At 31.5% G+C, this 19,867-nt stretch overlaps 1 protein-coding gene across 5 annotated transcripts; it reads left to right on the forward strand.

Moving 5' to 3' along the window:
- Positions 1-5,750: 5,750 nt before the first annotated feature.
- Positions 5,751-9,175, forward strand: LOC123208649 (uncharacterized protein At4g37920). 5 transcript variants are annotated; one of them, XM_044626187.1, is made up of 8 exons: positions 5,751-6,080; positions 6,345-6,625; positions 6,892-7,057; positions 7,800-8,044; positions 8,352-8,539; positions 8,661-8,875; positions 8,951-8,994; positions 9,079-9,175. In XM_044626187.1, exons 1-6 carry the CDS (start codon positions 5,861-5,863, stop codon positions 8,869-8,871), a joined length of 1,311 nt encoding a protein of 436 aa, XP_044482122.1. In that variant the 5' UTR covers positions 5,751-5,860; the 3' UTR covers positions 8,872-8,875; positions 8,951-8,994; positions 9,079-9,175. The 5 variants fall into 5 exon arrangements, with proteins under 5 accessions (XP_044482122.1, XP_044482127.1, XP_044482114.1 ...); XM_044626192.1 differs by having other exon boundaries at positions 9,085-9,175; XM_044626179.1 differs by having other exon boundaries at positions 8,951-9,175.
- Positions 9,176-19,867: the final 10,692 nt, after the last annotated feature.

The following is a 19,867-nucleotide window of genomic DNA, read 5'->3' on the forward strand; positions in this document are numbered from 1 at the left end:
CCAATTAGATAGCTCAATAGGTCATTAGTATATGTGCAAGACACCTTAGCAACTTTCACTAAGACATTAGATTTGTTGATACTAGTTTGGGTCTCTGCAGTTTTCATAGATGATCCATGTTAGAGTACCGAGGTGTCGTAGTGTGACAATAATTAGCTTACAAATCAAATGCGAGTTTTATTATCGAATAATTTAGCATCCAGGGATGTCAAAAGGTCTCTACTTATTGAGTTTAACTTATGTGTTTTTTTATATGTTTTACAGGTAGATGTGAATAACAGGATAGGTAAGGATCCAACGATCTAACGCATGAGAAGAAGGGTGTTTAAGTCATTCTAGTTTAACCAGACATACTTTTAGCTTTTTTATTATTATCATTTTTACTTTTAGACACATTGGTTTATTAATAATTTATACAGTCATTTTATGACAGAGATTTCAGATATTTTTATTTTATGAATTTGATTAATAAAACAATTATTTTTACTACATTACCTTTTTGCATGCTTTTATAAATATGATTATACATTAAAGTTTTTAAATAGTTTAGTTGTGCATGTCTCTTTAATATATTCCCATCAAGGGTATATATCTAGAGAAGGGTGTTACATATATCTTTGGTGTTCTCTATTATCACTAAATGAAGAATTGTGTACCATGTCATGAACATAACTATCAATCTTGTTTCATCAGTGGTAACTTCCACCTAATAAAGTTCATCATGGTTTTTAAAAGTTGGATTCCATGAGTAGCAGACCTCATCGAGGATACATGCCAATAAGCATGTAACTAGTAGATGTGAAATTTCTACCTTTATTAGTTATGAATTGTATAACATTTTCCTGACCAATTCATTCAATCACTAAAAAACACAATATCCTTTTAGATAAATCCTTATTTTTCTTTTTTGAAAATATCTAATGGTTTTAGAAACATTACACCACTAGGTGAACATACAACAAGATCAATAAAAAAATTGGTGCCTTAAATGAGTCCATATATAAGACATTATATAACAACCATACATAACCAAAGAATGTTTCACCATAGCAACATACTCATCAACACTTCTTCCAGATTCTAGAATTAACTTAGTTCAAAGTGTTGAATAAGATAAAAGCTTGTATGTTGTATCATATTTAGCCACTGCCTTTACAAAATCATTAAAAACACTAGTTTGAACAATATCAAGAGCAATATTGTTTACCACAAAATGTTTAGCAAGCATTTGATCAACAAAATCCTTATCTATTTTCTTATCCATTTGTTCTAGTAAAGATACTTGACATTAATGTCTTTGACCTCCTTTAAAAGATGGTGAATTTAATTCTTACTAATGAACATTAGAGTTTAAAGTAAAAGTAAAACAAGTTGAAGTTTTTTATCTTTTATTACCTCCAAACATAGCTATGAATGCATATGTTTATGTCTCGAGATTGATTTTACCACAAATACCAACATCACAATTAGTTATTCCTAATAAATATGTTTTAATTATAAAAGTCTCACTACTAAAAACTTTTTCACAAGTTTTACAATTCCATTTTTTTCCCTTAAGCTCTTCGACATGCTTTCAAATTTTTTCTTTATTTTGCACAATATCTGCATTTAAAAAAAATTGAATTTGCAAAACAAAGCAAACAAACAAAGATTTTTCTCATATATATATATATATATATATATATATATATATATATATATATATATATATATATTTCATACAAGTCCTAATTTATCAAACTGCTTTTACTAATAATATAAACTAATATAATAATATTATAAGTCGAATCCCAAAAGTGATCCTCATAAAGCAAGTATAACAAGTTCTTGATTATATTTATTTAATTTCAATTAATCTTCTATGTGCTTGGCAAGTGTAATCCATTTCAGAAAACAAGTCAAGTGGTCCTCACCACCCCTCAAGTTATGGTTTAGCGCCCTTTTACAACTTTCTTTTTGGAAATGCTTTTCTAGAATACTTTTTTTTTTCATTTTTTCTTTAAATCTATACATATTTTCATCCTTGTACAAAAAACATTTTTTGTCTTATGCAACAAAAGACCATGTGAGCAACATACAATATCTTCCAAATCTCCAAAATTTGGGTGCTACGTATATATGGTTGGAAAACATTGTGGAATGCTAACCATCTCAACTACCTATACAACTGTACTATAACATTTTCCTTCAATTGTGTTTTTCTTTCAAACGTTTATTTCTCTTTCAAGAGCCAACTTTGTCACCACCATAATGACATTACTAATTATTTTGATTAGAGAACACAAGTTTATGAACAAATAAAAAATAGACAATAGTTTATGTGAACTAGAATGTTGTAAAGTCAAAAAAGAAAAGTTTACTTGACGAAAACACAAGTGGAGCCTGGAACTAGAAGATAAGAACCTAATTTGGTTGGAATTCCTTAATACTAGCCTGTGACAACAACAATCTTCAGATTGAAGAAGAAGGTTTAGGTGTTTCGTTGGACGATTGGAATGAGAATCATCTAAGGGAGGGGGGTTGGGGAATAAAAAAAAAAATTTGGTCTTTTTTTGTTTTTTATAGTTATAACATTATGGTAGTTCATTGAAAATGCAAGGAACACTTTTGTACTTTAGGATTAACAAATGAAACAATGTCGTTTTAGATTTCCTTTAAAAAATAAAAAAAAGGTAAACATAAAAAAGGTAATTAAATATACGTTTAATATAAGAAACATATAAAATACGTTTTTAATTTGTTTTGGTTTAAAAATTCATATCAACATGTTTAAAACTCAAATTAAATGACAACGCAAATGAAAAGGCAAATAATTCGTGTTTTATTAACTAGGTCCTTTGTTAACTTATATAGAAAGCCACAATGAAACTCATCCACCAGTCCCTCTCCCTTTTGAGTAAGCTTAAACTCTAAACTTCCCTTATTTGCCATGTCCAAACGAGAATCTCTAGTCTCACTTGTACAAAGAAAATATAGCACTTCAGAATCTTCATGATTGAGAGTGATGATATTCCTCCAATCAATAAGAAAGAAAGACTATCAGAATACCCAAAGAGATTGCAAGAGAAGAAGACTCTGTTAATTGTGGGACTTCAGCCAACTTTCCTCTCCTTTAATAGCCAAAATAAGGGAGCAAATAATAATCAATTCAAGTTGTTCAATCCAACCTTCAAACATGTGTCGACCATCCCATAATGTATACAAGACACAACCAATAACATTTTGTGAAGAAGTGGAATGATATGATTGGTGTGCATCTCAAAACATACAAAGTCATAATGATGTCAACTATCATTTCCTTATCACAAAAATATGGTAATCTCCAAGTGGTAATAACTTATACAAGAAGAATAAAAACCAAAGTTCTATAAGTTCTTTTTATACTCCAATAATTGAGTGACAATGATTATACATATGATATTCTCTACCTCACAAAATTTTTCTTTGAAAGTGTTTCTTTGAAGGAACTATGACAAGATATTAGACATCAGACTAGCTATTTTCTATTTGATAAATGACAAAAGATGTGTGAAGATATTCTAGCTTAAGACACCAGGAAGACCTCTATTTGGCAAGAATTTTATTCAAAATCTATTATAAAGATTTTCCTATTTCTTACCCATGACAACAAAAGGAAGTTATCTTTAATTGCCCAATTTAGATATATCTGATATTTTGTGTGTGTATGTGTGTATAAATTCAATTAGAAAGTGAATTAATCCTTATATACATATTCGAATTAGGAGTTGCTTGATTGTCCTAATTTGAATGTAAGTTCTCCTCATTCATCCTATAAATATAAAAGACTACTTAGAAGAAGAAGAGGTGTAGGACTAAGGACATATCTCATGAGACTACGTATTATCTATAGACACACTAGTACACATATCATTTGTTGCATTTATCCTTTATTAAATACACATCAACTAATACCCATATCATAGGCATAGGCATTTCAACCATTAAGTTAAATCACGTTAAAAATATTGTCTTATTATGTTTTATTGTATTCTCTTACATTCACGTTGTATCATAGTATACACAAGAGTCTTATCATGTTCTAATAATTATTATCATAGTCTAACTTGTGCAAGATCCTTAAATGCGTAGACTGATTAGTGAAGAAAAATCACATCAATAGAGGTCATTAAAGAGTTTTTTGGACTTATCAAAGAATTTTGTAAGTGCTCTAATTGGAAAGTCTTAAGAAGACATAAAGGATTTTATTGCTAGTTGTAAAACATGATAACGAAACAAGTATCAATCATTGAGCTTAGCCCAAGTATTTCAATTATTGTCGATTCCTCCCCAAGTTTGGGAGAATATTTCACTAGACTTTATTTCTAGGTTGTGCAACTTTAAAAAAGTAAATATTGTCCTAGTTGTGATGGATAAACTTACTAAAATTTTCCACTTCCTTTATGCCACATATTTACTACAAGAAAGGTTGTCAAATTTTTTATGAAAGAAGTTGTTTGCTTACATGGGTTTTCTCGTACTATTGTATCTAACAATGATCACTTATCTGTGAGCCAATTTTGGGTGGAATTGTTTAAATTGTATGGTATTACTCTCAAGTTTGGTTTGTATACCATCACCAAACAAATGACCATATAAAAGTGGTCAATCAAAGTTTAGAAGCTTACTGACATTTCCTTTTAAGGGCTCGTTCTAGACAATTACTTAAAAGGCTCAATTAGGTAGAATATTAGTTGAATACCACATTTCATAGTTTATCTGGAATAACACCATTTAGAGTTTGTGGAAGAAGTCAATGTGCAAATTAAAGTACACAATATGATTTTGGATGAATTGAAGGTTATTTGTGTAGGGCAAGATCATCACAACAGGAAAGTTTAATTTTCAATAGGGACTTGGGGATATCTGAAGATTCAATATCACCGATTTCTTTAATGGGCTAAACGTTCTAATTAAAAGTTTAGCCTATATTTGGACCATATCAAGTGGTTGACCAAATGAGGGAGATTGCCTATTGACTAGAGTTTTCACTTACTACACGAATTCGACTCATTTTTTCATGTTTCACAAGTTATATTAGTTATGGGTAAATCTATCTAAATTCAACTATTTTTACCTTCCTTAAAAATTAATATGGAATCAGAATTGCAACTTGACGATGTTTCAATTGTCTATTTTGCTGATAATGGTAAGTATGAATTTCTTATCAAATGGCATAGCTTGCCCTATTTTGAGACTTGTTGGGATGTACTCACAGACATTCAAGAGCAATTTCCTCATTTCCTCTTTGACAAGAGTATGACATATGAATTGTGGAATATTAGGTATTAAAAAATATTTTAAATACTTTTATAATGAGGAATTATGAATTTACATAGATTGTGATTTACGGTAGGATTAGAATGGTGCAAGAATAAAAGAAGGTAGGCAAAGTGAGGAAGATTCAAAGTGGAAAAAGAGTAGGAAATCAGTAGTAGGGTTCTTGTTATTAGAATTAGTGTTTTTTCTAGTCATTTCTCAAAATTAGGTATAGTTACTCATGAGAATTGAAGGAAATAAACCAATCCAATTTAGCCCTAAATCAGATTTAACCAATATTATTACAATTAAAACATTTCTATTATTAATAATGTATCCACATCACATTAATTAAAAGATAATCAAGTAGATTGGAGTAAACTGTATTTAGATTATATTACATAAATTAATTTTCAAAATATATATATTTTTAAAACAAAATCCTAGAAAGCCTGAACAAAAAACAAACGTCGGTTTCGTCAACTAATAATTTTATCCTCTGGTCTGGTGAAATTTGAGCACAGTAGGTTACTCTTTGCTTTATCATTTGGATATCTTCTCTGCTCAACAGCCGAGTAACGCCATGGCCAATCTTTTAAGTTCTAAGTTATCAATTTCCACCACTAAACCATCTCTCTTTAACACCGACAGCAACCACCGCCCTCTTCTCTTTCCTTTTTGTGAATATTCATCTTTAACAACGCCCATACTTCCTTTCACTTCCTCTTCCTCTTCCAACCTCAAAACTAGGCAGCCAACTTACTGCTCCAAACCAAAGACTCATCGCTCTAACCAAAATTTCAGTGAGTTTTGCTTCATTTTTCTCGTGTTGATTTCTTTTCAATGTTTGGTTCATGGAATATTTAGCTTTCTACGTTTGTATCCGAAGCATGTGATTGCTGTTATTGATTTCTTGTATACAATGTTAGAAATTTCCAAAATTTGGCGCTTTCGTAGTGGGTTTTTTATACCCACGAAAACCAAGGACAAAGTAGAGCATTTGCTTATATGGGGCTTATTGGATTCTTGTTTATGAGAATCTCTGATGAAAAAAATTGTTCTTTTAGGTACTAATGTATCTAGCGTGGCTAATGCTGAAGTGGGGGAGGAGCAGATAGAAAAGGAAGTTGCTAAGGGTTACACTTTAACTCAATTTTGTGATAAGATGATTGATGTGTTCTTGAATGAGAAGCCTAGAGTTAAAGAATGGAGAAAGTATTTGTTGTTTAGAGAAGAGTGGAACAAGTATAGAGAGAGCTTTTATAACCGGTGTCAAACACGGGCAGACGAGGAAACCAATCCTACTATGAGGGAAAAATTGGTCACCCTGGCTAGCAAAGTGAAGAAGGTACGACAAATTTCCTTAAATATTCAGTCATTTCATTAACTGATTTTTTTTTTTTTTTAATTGCTGCACATAAATTTATTAAAGGCATTGCGATAATCTTTTGCTGTGTAATTTTGTTTTTGCATGATTGTGAACCTCTTCAAACTTAATGTCATTTCTCTTGCTACTTTTTGTCATTTTAGCAAGTGAAGGATATAAGATTGAAGTTGTGAACTCTTTTGGGTTTGTATCTTCCGGTTTTGAGTAATCGGTACCAAGCATTGCAGATTGATGATGAAATGGAAAGGCATAGTGATCTTCTTAAGGAGATAAAAGACAACCCTACTGACATAAATGCAGTAGTTGCGAGGCGACGCAAAGACTTTACAGGGGATTTTTTCCGCTACCTGATTCTATTTTCAGAATCCAATGACAGTCTGGAAGATCGTGATGGTAATCGATTGAGAATTTATGATCCAATAATTGGGTTAGTTTAATGGAATATGATGAATTGTTGACATAAATATGCTGTGAAAGTGCCTCTTTTGATATGATTTCTCTTATGCTTGTGGAAGTATAGCAATTAGTGAAGTTTTTTTAGCTTTTATATAATTCTTGACTTTTCTTTTAGTTTCTATATTCTTAGATCTTGTATTTATTGTTGTATCATCTGGTGTCCATCTTGTGTGAATTTTTATGAATAAAGAGTTCATGCAACAGATTGTTGATATTCTATCAAGTTTACTAAGATATCTATATTTGAAGGTTTTTTTTTTTTTTAAAATCTTTCAGTTAGTATATTATTGTATTAGTATTAGTAGTTAAGCATACATATTGTCAACTTAAAATATGTCATACTCTGGAATAAGACTTAAAATTTAATAGTGTTAAAACCTGCAATGCTGTAGGAATGAATTTGACATACTTTATGATTTGGCTTCACAATAACAACCATAACCGGAAGAATGGCCTGAAACAACCTTTAAACCTGATATGCCACTCTTCCAGCATCCTTGTGTGGACTGCATTAATCCATAATCTGTTTTGAGAAGCCAGGGTTTAAGTAGCACTTACAGTACAGCAGTAGAAATTTACTAGTATAATGAAAAAAACTGGGGTTCCATTTACCCCAGTTTTTATTTTTGGAATGTCACAAAAAGAAGTTTAATCTCTATCTTTTCATTGGATTGAGCAGCTGTGTCCAGACTGGCAACCAGATGTTTGTCTGCCGTCAGTGCTTACGATAACACACTGGAAAGTGTGGATACACTAGATGCTGCCCAGGCAAAATTTGATGATATCCTCAACTCTCCATCTATAGATGTGGCTTGTGATAAGATCAAAAGCCTTGCCAAGGCAAAGGAACTTGACTCTTCATTGATTTTACTGATTAATAGTGCTTGGGCTTCTGCAAAAGAATCCACAACTATGAAGAACGAGGTATTGATATCCATCTTTAATTAATGCTATGTTGACGTGCCCCTGCTGCTGTGAATTTGAGCATAAATCAGCAGTGACTTCATGAGACTTATGTTGATTCAAGCATTTGGAAACTTTTTTTAGGTACTAGCATCTAGTTTTGCTTGATTTTGTTTGTTTATGATATAGATACCAAATCCCCTTGAAACCTTTTTTCATGATGTTGAGCATTGGCTTTCTGTTTGAACCTACTCATTGTTTTGGCTTCACAAATTTGTAAGGGATATTTTTTTTGTTATTCACATTTTGCTTGGTCATGTAAGTGCAGGTTAAAGACATTATGTATTGCCTATACAAAGCCACAAAGAGCAGTCTTAGGAGCATTGCGCCCAAGGAAATAAAATTACTCAAGTATTTACTAAACATCACAGACCCTGAAGAACGATTCTCAGCATTGGCAACAGCTTTTTCACCTGGCAGTGAACCTGAAGCCAAAGACCTTAAGGCATTATACACGTAAGGAAGCCCCTTTCTTCTTCAAATTATAATTGCAATTTTTTGGTGATTTTCAAAATTGACACTCACGTCTTTGTAGTATTACAACATTATATTTTTGTTTTTATTCCTGTTGGAGCAGCACTCCCAAGGAGCTGCATAAATGGATTACAATAATGCTTGATGCGTACCATCTGAACAAGGAAGAAACTGACATTAGGGAAGCTAAGCAGATGGCTCAACCAGTAGTTATCCAAAGGTTGTTCATCCTCAAGGAAACTATTGAAGAAGAATACTTGGAAAAAAACACACATCAAGATCAAAAAGTGCAAACAGAAGAGTTCAGTCTTTAATAAAGTATGTCCTATCCTCCTTAAAAATACCTCTTGTGTTTGCCTATGCAGTGTGGGTGAAAGTTGTTTCTTGGTACAGTTTTGGGTTGTGAGCCAAAAACACAGTGCCTCATTGATGATGAGGTAAATTTACTTTGTTCTGTTTTGGTGGAGCTTTCATGAGTGGAGTTCATAAATGATGATCCACAGTTTTGTTTTGTATTGAAGTTGTAGGTGCGTATTGGTTGTTTTGATGACAAGAAATATTGCAGATTGGAATGGTGTAACATAATGTATAATTTATGAGAAAAATGTTATTAGCTTAGCCTCCTTGGATTTTACCTCAAAGAAGCATGTTGCAGTCAGTGATTTGGTAAACGACCTTTCCTTTATTAGCAGTGGAGTGGAAAACAATATTTTATGTCTAATCTTGAGTTCGATCATATTTATATAAAAATTTGATTCAATAATCATAATATTCATTTCAAGACGGTCAATAAAATTGAATGGACGTATAATCGTAAGTATTTCTATGCACTAATATGCAAAAATAATCTTCTTATATGAACAGTCCATCATAAATGACATAATCATGCATTCATTCAAAATCAAACCATTATAATTCCATTTTCAGGTTCTAATAGTGTATCCTAATCTAGCAGTATATACATTATTTCAATTGCACGAATAATTACGTGCAACATGACCCGATACTCTTCATACCTTTAATTTATCATAGTCAAATATTAATAATTTGAAATTTGGTCACAAAATCATGACAAAATTACAGAATTATTCAAAAAAGAGGATGCATAAGCATCACACGTATATCTAAGCGACATAAGACACAAGTAGAAGTATAACATAGAACACATCTATGTGTAGACCAAACTATAATTAGAAGCAAAATATAATGTAACATCTCACTCTAGGTATTTGTGTCAAACGGTCAAAATACCGAAATGACATGTTATCTAGTTTTAATTAATATGAAAATATATTGTCAATATAAATTAATAAAAGAACATCATGCATTTGTTATTAATGAAAAACATGTCAACAGATGTTTTTACGGAAATAATACAAAAACATTATTGTAAATCTTAATGTACATTTAATCTAAGAAATCTAACTCAAATGCATAAGTATAGTTGAGCACATAGCTTAGTGTGTTGTTTTGCTTGTTTCCCCACTTGCCCCACTGTTTCATCTACTTGCAAAACCAAGAACACATGAGTTGTAACTCTCAGTAGACATTCACAATAAGTTTGGTGCTCTTTATAAATATCCTCGATAAAGTTTCACTATCGTACGTGTCCCAGATGAATTTGATCGAGTCCTAGGTGTCTTCTATGCCTTCATGTTGGAATGGGCATCCATCACAAAAACCTTTTACATCCATGTATGTCGGATTGAACACTCATCTCAAATGCCTTTTACATCTATAATTGGGATGAACACCATCTTAGGTGTCGCTTACCTCCCCCGTGGAAATGGTCTAAAGGGACGCTCGTCTCAAATGTTGCTTACATCATCATTGTCTATCAAGTTAACTCAACATCCACTACTACAAACCGAGAGATCTTATCAACTGGCTTACAACATAACTTGTAACCATCTATGTACACAATTATGACTATGTTTTTGAATCTAATCCTTTATGAATCCTTACGGTCACCTAACTTGTCCTTATACTTGTAAATAAGGTGAATGTTACTTTCTAGGGTTTTGACACGGACATGACACATTCAGGCATGAGTGTGCCAGAGATTCACGGTGCATGAGCGCCTACCTGACTCACACTGTCGAGTACCTTGAGCACACAAGTGTGCCATAGGTAGCCTGGGTGCTTCATAGATCGCACGGGTCAGCCACAAATTATGTTGTTGTGCACGTTGCACACCAGGAAGCTGAACGCATGCTCGACATGAATGTTGCATGCTTGGTAGCTGCACCCTGCCTTGCATGCATGCTACACACCTCCTAGCTATACACATGTTTGGCATGCGCGCTGCACATCTGGCACTAGTGCGTAGGCCTGGCCCTTCACGATGTCGGGCGGTGACCCAAAGAAGGCATAGTCAAACACCTCCCATGAACAGGTGTTCTAGCATCTGCTACATCGCCCTCTTGTCAACTATTAGTTTGAAACAGACACAATTACAATTTCTAAGGTTCCTATGCATATGACTTAATCCCAGAAAACAATCATCCCAATCCAAAATCAATTTAACAAAATTTCATGGCATAAGATTGAATCAAAATCACCCAAGCAACAAACGACGATCCAAATCATGATTTGTACAGATAATTCCTAAAATATAATATAAAAATAAAAAAGAGGGTAGAGAATGCCTACCTCTCCTCCGATGAACCATGGCTCTTCATGTATCTTTAGATTTTCGACAATCTCCTTCCTTTCATAGTTCCTAAAACTTACTACTTTCTCCCCAGTTTGCTCTATGTGTCGTATATTATGAAAAAGGGTGCGTCAATTTTTCTTTAACGCGCAATTGGCTTCTTAAATATAACGCAAAGTTCATGCAACACCAACCTATACTTATCCAAATGTTAAAATCAAGAGATCACAACTTTAAATTCCTATAACATTGAGCATAAAGACCACATCACCCCTTCGAGCTCGCTCGAGTGTATACAATCTTTATATATAGGCACACACACAAAAAAAAAATAATAATAATAACTAACAAATAAAGCAATAGTTATAGTGTTGAACCAAAATGAAATGACTAAAATGCCTCTCACAATTACCTAGGGATATTACATACAACACTGTAACCATCTGTGTTTTTGCAGAATATGACAATTAATTTTTTTTTTTTTAAAGAAAACACAGCATATTAAATGAGATTCAGCCATCATTTTCATACATTAACCTTCCAAATATTTACTTCATGCATTTTATAACATATTATATAGCGAAACAATATCCAATTTCATACTCTTTCACATCAATTCTCAATAATTTATCAATCAATCAACTAAATTTTGCATAAAAATTTCCGCCACCTCTCATCAATTTCTCATAATTTAATCGCAAGCATTCCAATACAATAATTTATATTATATTATTCCCCTCACAACAATGACTTCAATTTCATAGTCAAATGGTCGAACTTATTCATTTTGTGCTTAATAATCCAAAGCATTAATTTATTCTAAATATTTGCTTATGCTCCAATATTTTATAAAACCTAGGTCACAGAACAACATTAACTTCAGTCATAAAATTAAAATCCTCACTAAATCTAGTAATCATCATTAATCTACACCAATAATTTCACGTGATTGACACTACAATATTTACTAAAAGGGCATATTCCACTTACCTTTCTTCCAACAAAAAGATTTGATGCAAGCTTGATCTCTAAAAAATCCTTCAAAAATCACTCTTTGCTCCTTTATACCTTTCTCTCTTTCTCAAAAAATTATCTCTAAATAGATAAAAACCACGGTTAAAAGAAAATCTTCGTAATCTCAACAATTTGTGTTTAAATAAAATTATTAGCAATTGCTTGTTCAAAACGTGGCTTTCCCATCCTTATCCATTTTTTTAAAAAATAAATATATATAAAAATACCATAATTGCTCTTTATGTCATACTTGAGAAATTACAACGATAGTAATTGGTTATGTCAAGAAGTATATTAAAGTTATAGTAGATCAATATGAGATTTATCACTCTCAAGTTTGGGATAAGATATCTTAAAGCATAATTTGATTGATGACTACAACTACCAGAATTTATTACTACAATGAGTTTGGGTTATTGCCTAAATCTAATCATAATTGGTATTTGCCTTAAAAATCATATATAAAATTCAAAGATGACCTGAGGTAAACTTTATTTTTGTGCATCATCCTTGAAGAACATCAATTGATGAGATTATTTGATTGCATTATAACCGTATCATTGAAAAGTAAAACCAATAATTTGTTAAGTCTCTATTATTTAAGCGACCATGATATCTTATTAGAGATCGCTCATAGTTTGTGAATAGAGGGTTGATTATTATAGATTAATCATGATTTGTTTCACTACCAACATAATAAAGAACCTTCGGATCACACACAGTAAGAGGTTGTTTACCAAGATTGAGAAGTTTGAAGCATGTTACATATAAAGTAAATCATGTAGAGTTTAAATGGTTATGTTAATTTTATCTCTATTAATGAGTTGGATGAGTTCAATTTATAACCAATGGATTCAATACTTATCATTGGACCTAAGTGTAAGATTTTAAGTCTATAAGAGTCAAATGATAATAACCAAAAAATTGGGGATTGGAAGTAATATTTCTAAGGGGCAATTAGGGTCAAGTGTTTAATATAAATTAAACACTTATCCCACTTATTTGTTGGAGCAAACGTTCATAAAAAAGAAAAAAATTTTATTCTTCTATTTTCCCTACACAATATTACCACATATTTCTCTAATCTTACATGAACTAGCATTTGTGTGTCCCTCAATAGCTTCACCATATTTGTAAGGGTTTCTTGACACCTTCATGTGGACAAATAGGAGCCTTGCTACCTTGTAAGGACTTGCGGGAGATTAGAAATAGAGTTTCTATATTGGTGGAGTCGTCAAAGATTGGTGAATTATGAATCTCTCATCTTATTATGTATAAGTCAATCTTTGATCTAGAGACTTCAATAGGATCTTGTCTCAAATTAATTTTGGCCTTGTATTCTACTATAAAATTTTACATTAGGTCTATATAAATCCTTTTTAATGGTACATGAGAAATGGTGGATTTGTCTGAGAATATAAAAATTGTGGGGTACAAATAGGTATTATTTGTTAAGTATTATTAATATAATGGTGGTATAATGATAAAAAGCAAATTTGATAGCCCAAGGGTTTTTTACAAACCTATGGGATTGACTATGAAAAGACCTTGGCACTAGTAGCAAAGTGTATTATCTATTACAACTAATCTTGATTAAGACTTTATCCAATTGTATATCAAATGTCTTCTTAAAAGCTCGAGGAGAAGATATACATGAGGATACCATCCATGTTTAAGGAGAAAAATGGAATTGGCAAAGTTTGTAAACTAAAGGTATTGTATGTATGAGGTATAGGTCTACCCATGATAGGTCGGCCCGACCCATATAACAGTTAGGTTGAATGAGCAGTTATTAGTAGTTGGGCACATATTTAAATGTTTCAATATTGTCTCATTCCCAACTAATGCATATTTTACAAAATGCAAAAGCTTTCTTTTCTTCTCTTCTCATATATGCAAAACAAAAGAGATAAAATCTCCCAAATATAGAGAAATTAATACAGAATCCAGAAATACAATACCCAGGTAAATCATGATGTGGAAATGATTAATCATCAAATCTCGGATCACATTTGAATTATATTTATTTGGAATATAAAGTCAAAATCCAGGTATGCAATTTACTGTATTATGAATTTACAGAATTGGCATTTTTTTTTTTCAACATTAGTATCAAAGCTTAGGTTAATGGTTATGCCTATTATTTTGTATATGTATAATATGATTCTATGAAATTTTTGCTTAAAATTATTCAAAATTTGAATGTTGGAGTTTGAATTAATTTAAACAAACTGCATGAAATTGGAAGTTAGAAAAATGTTAGGATGATGCCTAAAATTATTCTACATATTTTGAATTGAAAATCGCACCAAAAACAACCTTGAATCAATGGAATCAAAGGCCAAAACCAAAACCCAAACTGTGACTCTTATGATGTGATTCCATGGGATTCCAATCACATTGTAGCTAGAACTTGGACCATTTGGGACTGTCAATGTGGGCTCTTCGAAAGCCCTATCCTTTTGTGGCTGATCAATGATTGGAAGACAACAAATTGAACTAGTTAAAATGAGAGTTCTTCATGGCGATGCAAGTTGCAATTAGGTTGGGAAAACCTAATTACCCAACTCGTTTAGTTAATAGATCAACCTGTATTGTCAATCAGGTAACCCGAACCGGTTAACACTTACAAGTTGGTTAACTAGTCAATGGTTGATCGATCGTTGGTCAATGACTAGTCAACGATCAACAAAGTTTGGTCAATGGCTAGCTAATGGTTAAAGTTCGGTAATGGCCCATGGTAGAATGTGAAGGCTTATGACGATGTGTGAGGCTTAGTTCCAACACATGACGGTGTGTGTAGCATGGTTTCGGTGTGTGATGGCACATAAGGAGATTATCTCAGTGTGTGAAGGCACATGGGACCTTGTTTTCGATACATGAGAGCACATGAAACCTTCTTACTATGTGTGACAACTTTTTCATGCTCGGATTGCTCATGAAACAAATCTAGTGGGTTCTACAATGCATAAATATGCATGAAACCTTTTTTTGGCTTAAACAAACACATAACAATGTTTCAAAACACATGTTTCTAAATCATCCAAATTTGATGACTAAGGATTATTATACGAAGTATAAAATGTGAGCATCTGACAGTCCAATGATGCATGTTAGGACTATATATATTATAAATATTTAGAGTTAAGAGTAAGTTGTAAACTCTTTATTGGAAAAGAGATAATATATGGTCTATTTATGTTCATGTCTAACCATTAAACTCTTGTGATACATAATCTTGTTTGGGACAAGAATATAAAAAATTATTGGGATTATGTGGATACGTTACAACTAGACCTGGCAAAATAAACATATCACCCGTATTATTCGTGGGTATAGGTTATAGTTTTTTAACATATACCTATACAACCTTGTTTTTTACTGGCGAGTTGAGTGTACCCGTAGGTACACCCAGAAAAAATAAAAAAATGTTGAGGCTTTTTTTTTTCTATAAAGAAAACTACAAAATCTAGCTCAATATTTGTGGACAACCAAAAACACAAAAAGACTAAAATTTTCTTCTTTTTTATTCAAGAGTTGAAAAATTTTTCAACAAAAATTTCTTTACATCACCTTTTATACTACTTCTAATCCAGGTGGCAAAACTAACAAATTAAATCTACATGGTCAATTGTCAACTCACATGGAACATGCCAAGATCGAATTGGAACTTAGAACCTACTGTGCACAATTGCTTGAGCTGCTCTCAGTTAGAACTTTAAACTGAGCTTATCGAACACAACCCCTTGTCTCCTATTCACCTTCTGGTTTTAGTTACTCTGTTTGTCATCATTTATTTGCCCCTAACTCAATGATAGTCAACTATTATTATTCTCTACTCAACACCTGATGCTTTACTCTTTCACAACTGCACACCACTCTTCTCTAAATTCATTTTTCTCATTAAAAAAAAGGTCGTTACCTTATTTGATTTTGTGGTTGTTCTTTTTCAATACTTGTCATAAGTGAAATATGGTGTCATTCAAAGCAAATTTTGCATAAAAAATTAAATTGAATTAAAAATTTTAATTTCATAATGCAATTTTTCAATAGTAATTTAAATATATTATTGTATTTCATAAGAAACTAATGTATTTTTTTACTTACAAAGCCAAACTTTGATGATTATCGCTTACTTTAAATCATTTCTAGTTATTTACACATCATCACACACATTGATAAAATTGCAAATTTGTCATTAGACTTCGTTATATAGACATGGTGATTTTGATTAATCATTTTAAAGTCATAAAGTATTAACACTTATGAAATTTGAAGTACTAGTGTCTGGATGATAGTTTTAGGTTATTTAACATTCTTGAAGCTTTCATACTCTATGCTTCAAACCTATAATAACAAGATCTATATATTGTTTCACACAGATTTCTTTGTCAAGATCTTCACTAAAGAAAGTTAGTTTGACATTCATCTGGTGTAATTCTAAATTCAAATGTGATATTATAGCTAAAATTAAATATATTAAAGTATATCTTATAAATGACAAAAACGTTATTCTTCACAATCTATATCTACTTATTGGGTATAGTTTTTTGTAATAAAATGAAATTACATCTATTATTGAATCATTCATCTTACGATTAATTCAAGGAATCCACTTGTTCCCAATAGGTTTTCAACTTAGCCCTGAGTTAACCAAACTTTAGAATTAGTTTGTTTTCAACGTATTTCATCTCTTCTTTCAATGCATCTCAACATTTTTCTTAGGAAGAGATGAGTTAACTTTTTTTATGAATTTAGGTTCTTCATCTTCTTGAGGAGTGGATGCGAAAATCTCATTTTCAATTTAAAACATCACTAGAATACTTTTGGACGTCCACTCCTATGTAATTGAGGATTAGCGCTCCCATTATCAAAAATAGATTAAAGCTTAATCTCAATGCTCTCATTAGGTTAAAATGGATGAAGCAAGCTATCGATAATCATTACTCCCACTATCAACAATAGGTTAGAGCTTAATTGCGTTTACTTCCACTGTTTGGAATAAGTGTAGGTATAATCTCTTAAGTCTCAACTAATGGTCACTAAGATGTACCTATCTTCATTTTTCTCTTATCTTATTTAGATAAAACCTTTATCAACGACATCTCTATAAAGAAAAATACTCTCTATGAATATAGTATCTCATAATATAATTTCAGTTAATCTTTCAGTGGAATCCTCCCTAATAAACACATACCTTTTAGAGTGCTCTACGTATCTGAAAAACATAAATTCCTTTCTTTTTTGTCCTCTTAGTTTTTCAAACTCATAAGAAAAGCTATAGGTAAACATTGCTAAACCACTAAGATTGTAATCAATTAACTTGGGCTTCTCCCTGACTATAACTCATATGGAGTGGGAGCAACTGATTTAGTAGGCACTTGGTTAAGTACATAGGTAGCAGTTAATGTCATTTCATCACAAAGTGATGTTGATGTTTTACTTGCACCATCATTGACCTAACCATTTCCAATAGAGTTCAATTACTCTCCTCTACCACAATAGTTTTATTGCGAAGTTCTTAGAATTACTAATTGCTATACTATTTCTTTTTTATTACACAGTTCCTCAAACTTTTCGGGAAACTACTCAAGACTTCGGTCAATTCTTCACACTCTTATTCATTTTGTCTAATTGATTTTCAACCTCAATTATATATATAGTATCTAAAACAGTCCATTGCTTTTAACTTATGAGAGATAAAGTAGACAAAATCAAATCAAGCATTGTCATCAACACAAGTAATGAATATGAGATACCTTATCAAACTTTACATTTATAGGAAAACATATGTCTAAGTATATAAATTACAAAAGAAGTCAAACTCTTGTAGTTTTGTCAAATAGTTTTCTAGTAGTTTTTCCAAGTGGACAATGCACACACATGGACAGTTATATTTTATGTGAAAATTCCTAATAAACTTTTATTGGCCAATTTATTCAATCCATTTTAGCTAAACGTGTCTTGATTTTGCATGTCATATATTTGCATTCATATCCATAAATATAAAGGAAGCAAATAACGAAAAACTAAAATTATCTTAATGAAGGATGACAAACACCGTATAACCATTCAAGCAACAAACTAAATTCATAAAAATCAATTCTATTGCATTTTGTTAAAACACCCAAAGAAATTCAAAGTACATCCTAGTTTAAGAAGAATAAATACTTTGACCAAGATTCATCGAATATTTAGAGTATATTGGATTTCATATAAGTATAGAATTCGAGCACCTCGCAAAACTCATTTGCTTGTGGCTATTCCTCTTACTATAATCCTTATATTGTTGCTTACATACATCCAATGCACTTTCTTTGGAATTCAGCAGAAATCTACTAAAGATCTTTTATCATGAACTACTTGGTCAAAGGCTTCTAAGTCTATAATCTACAAAGGAAATACTCAATTAATATCATAGTACTAGAAAATGAAGTTTCATCACTTTATGTAGAATAAGACAATATCATTTTCAGCTCTATTCATTCACAGGCAAAATAACTTTCATTGCTTTTGTCTCTTCTTCATCACTTTATGTTCTTGTTTTTGCCTTAAGTTCAAATAAGGAAAAAAGTTGTATAATGCTCAAAGAACAAGTACAAGAACAAGGAATTGAACGAGAGAGTGACAAAAGCACTAGAAGAAAAGATAAAAACAAGATAAATTATTACAATAGAAGCATGCATATGACCTATAATGAGAATATAAGGACTTTTGTTAGTAGTTTTTGCCATATAAAACTAAAGGACAAAGGCCCTTAAGGTAACTAGACCTGGTAATCATGTATACCATGTACTTTTATATGCATTCATTTTTCAGGAAGAGATTGCCCTATTAAATGAACCTATTATTCATTTGTCAGGTTGCATCTAGCTGACTTCAATTTCATAATCATATTTAACATTCTATCAAATTTAACAATCAACTGCCTTTATTTAGGGATTGTAATTCCTCCAAACTTTTCAATCAAAACCATACTTATGGTATACATAATTGAACATTACTAGTACTAGTATACAAAACATTATTCATGGAACAAGTCAAGATATCACACGAAGTGAGTCTTGCTTATTACATGCGTCATATACGTCCATATCACGTTTGTGTAAAGCACTATTTGGGTTTTTATCCCTCAATCAGTCGCAACTTTATCTTAACCTGATTGATGGCTTCTAAAGCCTTTTGCTTATCTAGGATATTATGCAATTTAAATGTCACACATTGGAATTATCTCTATTCAATATCATTCTCATTCAAATCAGCCATCATGCCTTAGGATGTTATGGTTAACTAGATTACAAAGATATATATTTGACACAACTCAATCAATGTAACTAAATACATATCATTGTCACAATTACACATTAAAATTTAAAATATCTCATATAAGACACAAAATCAAAAGTTTACTATGTTTCCAATCATCTTCCATGATCAAATACTTAACATTTTAAAATTCAATCTAATTATGTCAATATTAATTTTGGATGAAAATTTCACTAAATTCTAGCAATCTTAGAATTCTCACATTTAACATATATAAAATATATGATAAAACAAATGCATCATTTAAAATGATTAGGACCATTTTATCAACTCGTATTGTTCAGAGTCACTTTATCCATGAAAAAGTCTTTATAAAA

Source organism: Mangifera indica, chromosome 1 (assembly GCF_011075055.1).
Source record: "Mangifera indica cultivar Alphonso chromosome 1, CATAS_Mindica_2.1, whole genome shotgun sequence".
NCBI lineage: Eukaryota > Viridiplantae > Streptophyta > Magnoliopsida > Sapindales > Anacardiaceae > Mangifera > Mangifera indica.

Coding starts and splice junctions, on each gene's coding strand:
- LOC123208649 (XM_044626174.1), top strand. CDS start 5,861: ATGGCCAATCTTTTAAGTTCTAAGTTATCAATTTCCACCACTAAACCA. Junction 6,081..6,344: donor TCGCTCTAACCAAAATTTCA/GTGAGTTTTGCT, acceptor TTGTTCTTTTAG/GTACTAATGTATCTAGCGTG. Junction 7,058..7,799: donor CAGTCTGGAAGATCGTGATG/GTAATCGATTGA, acceptor TGGATTGAGCAG/CTGTGTCCAGACTGGCAACC.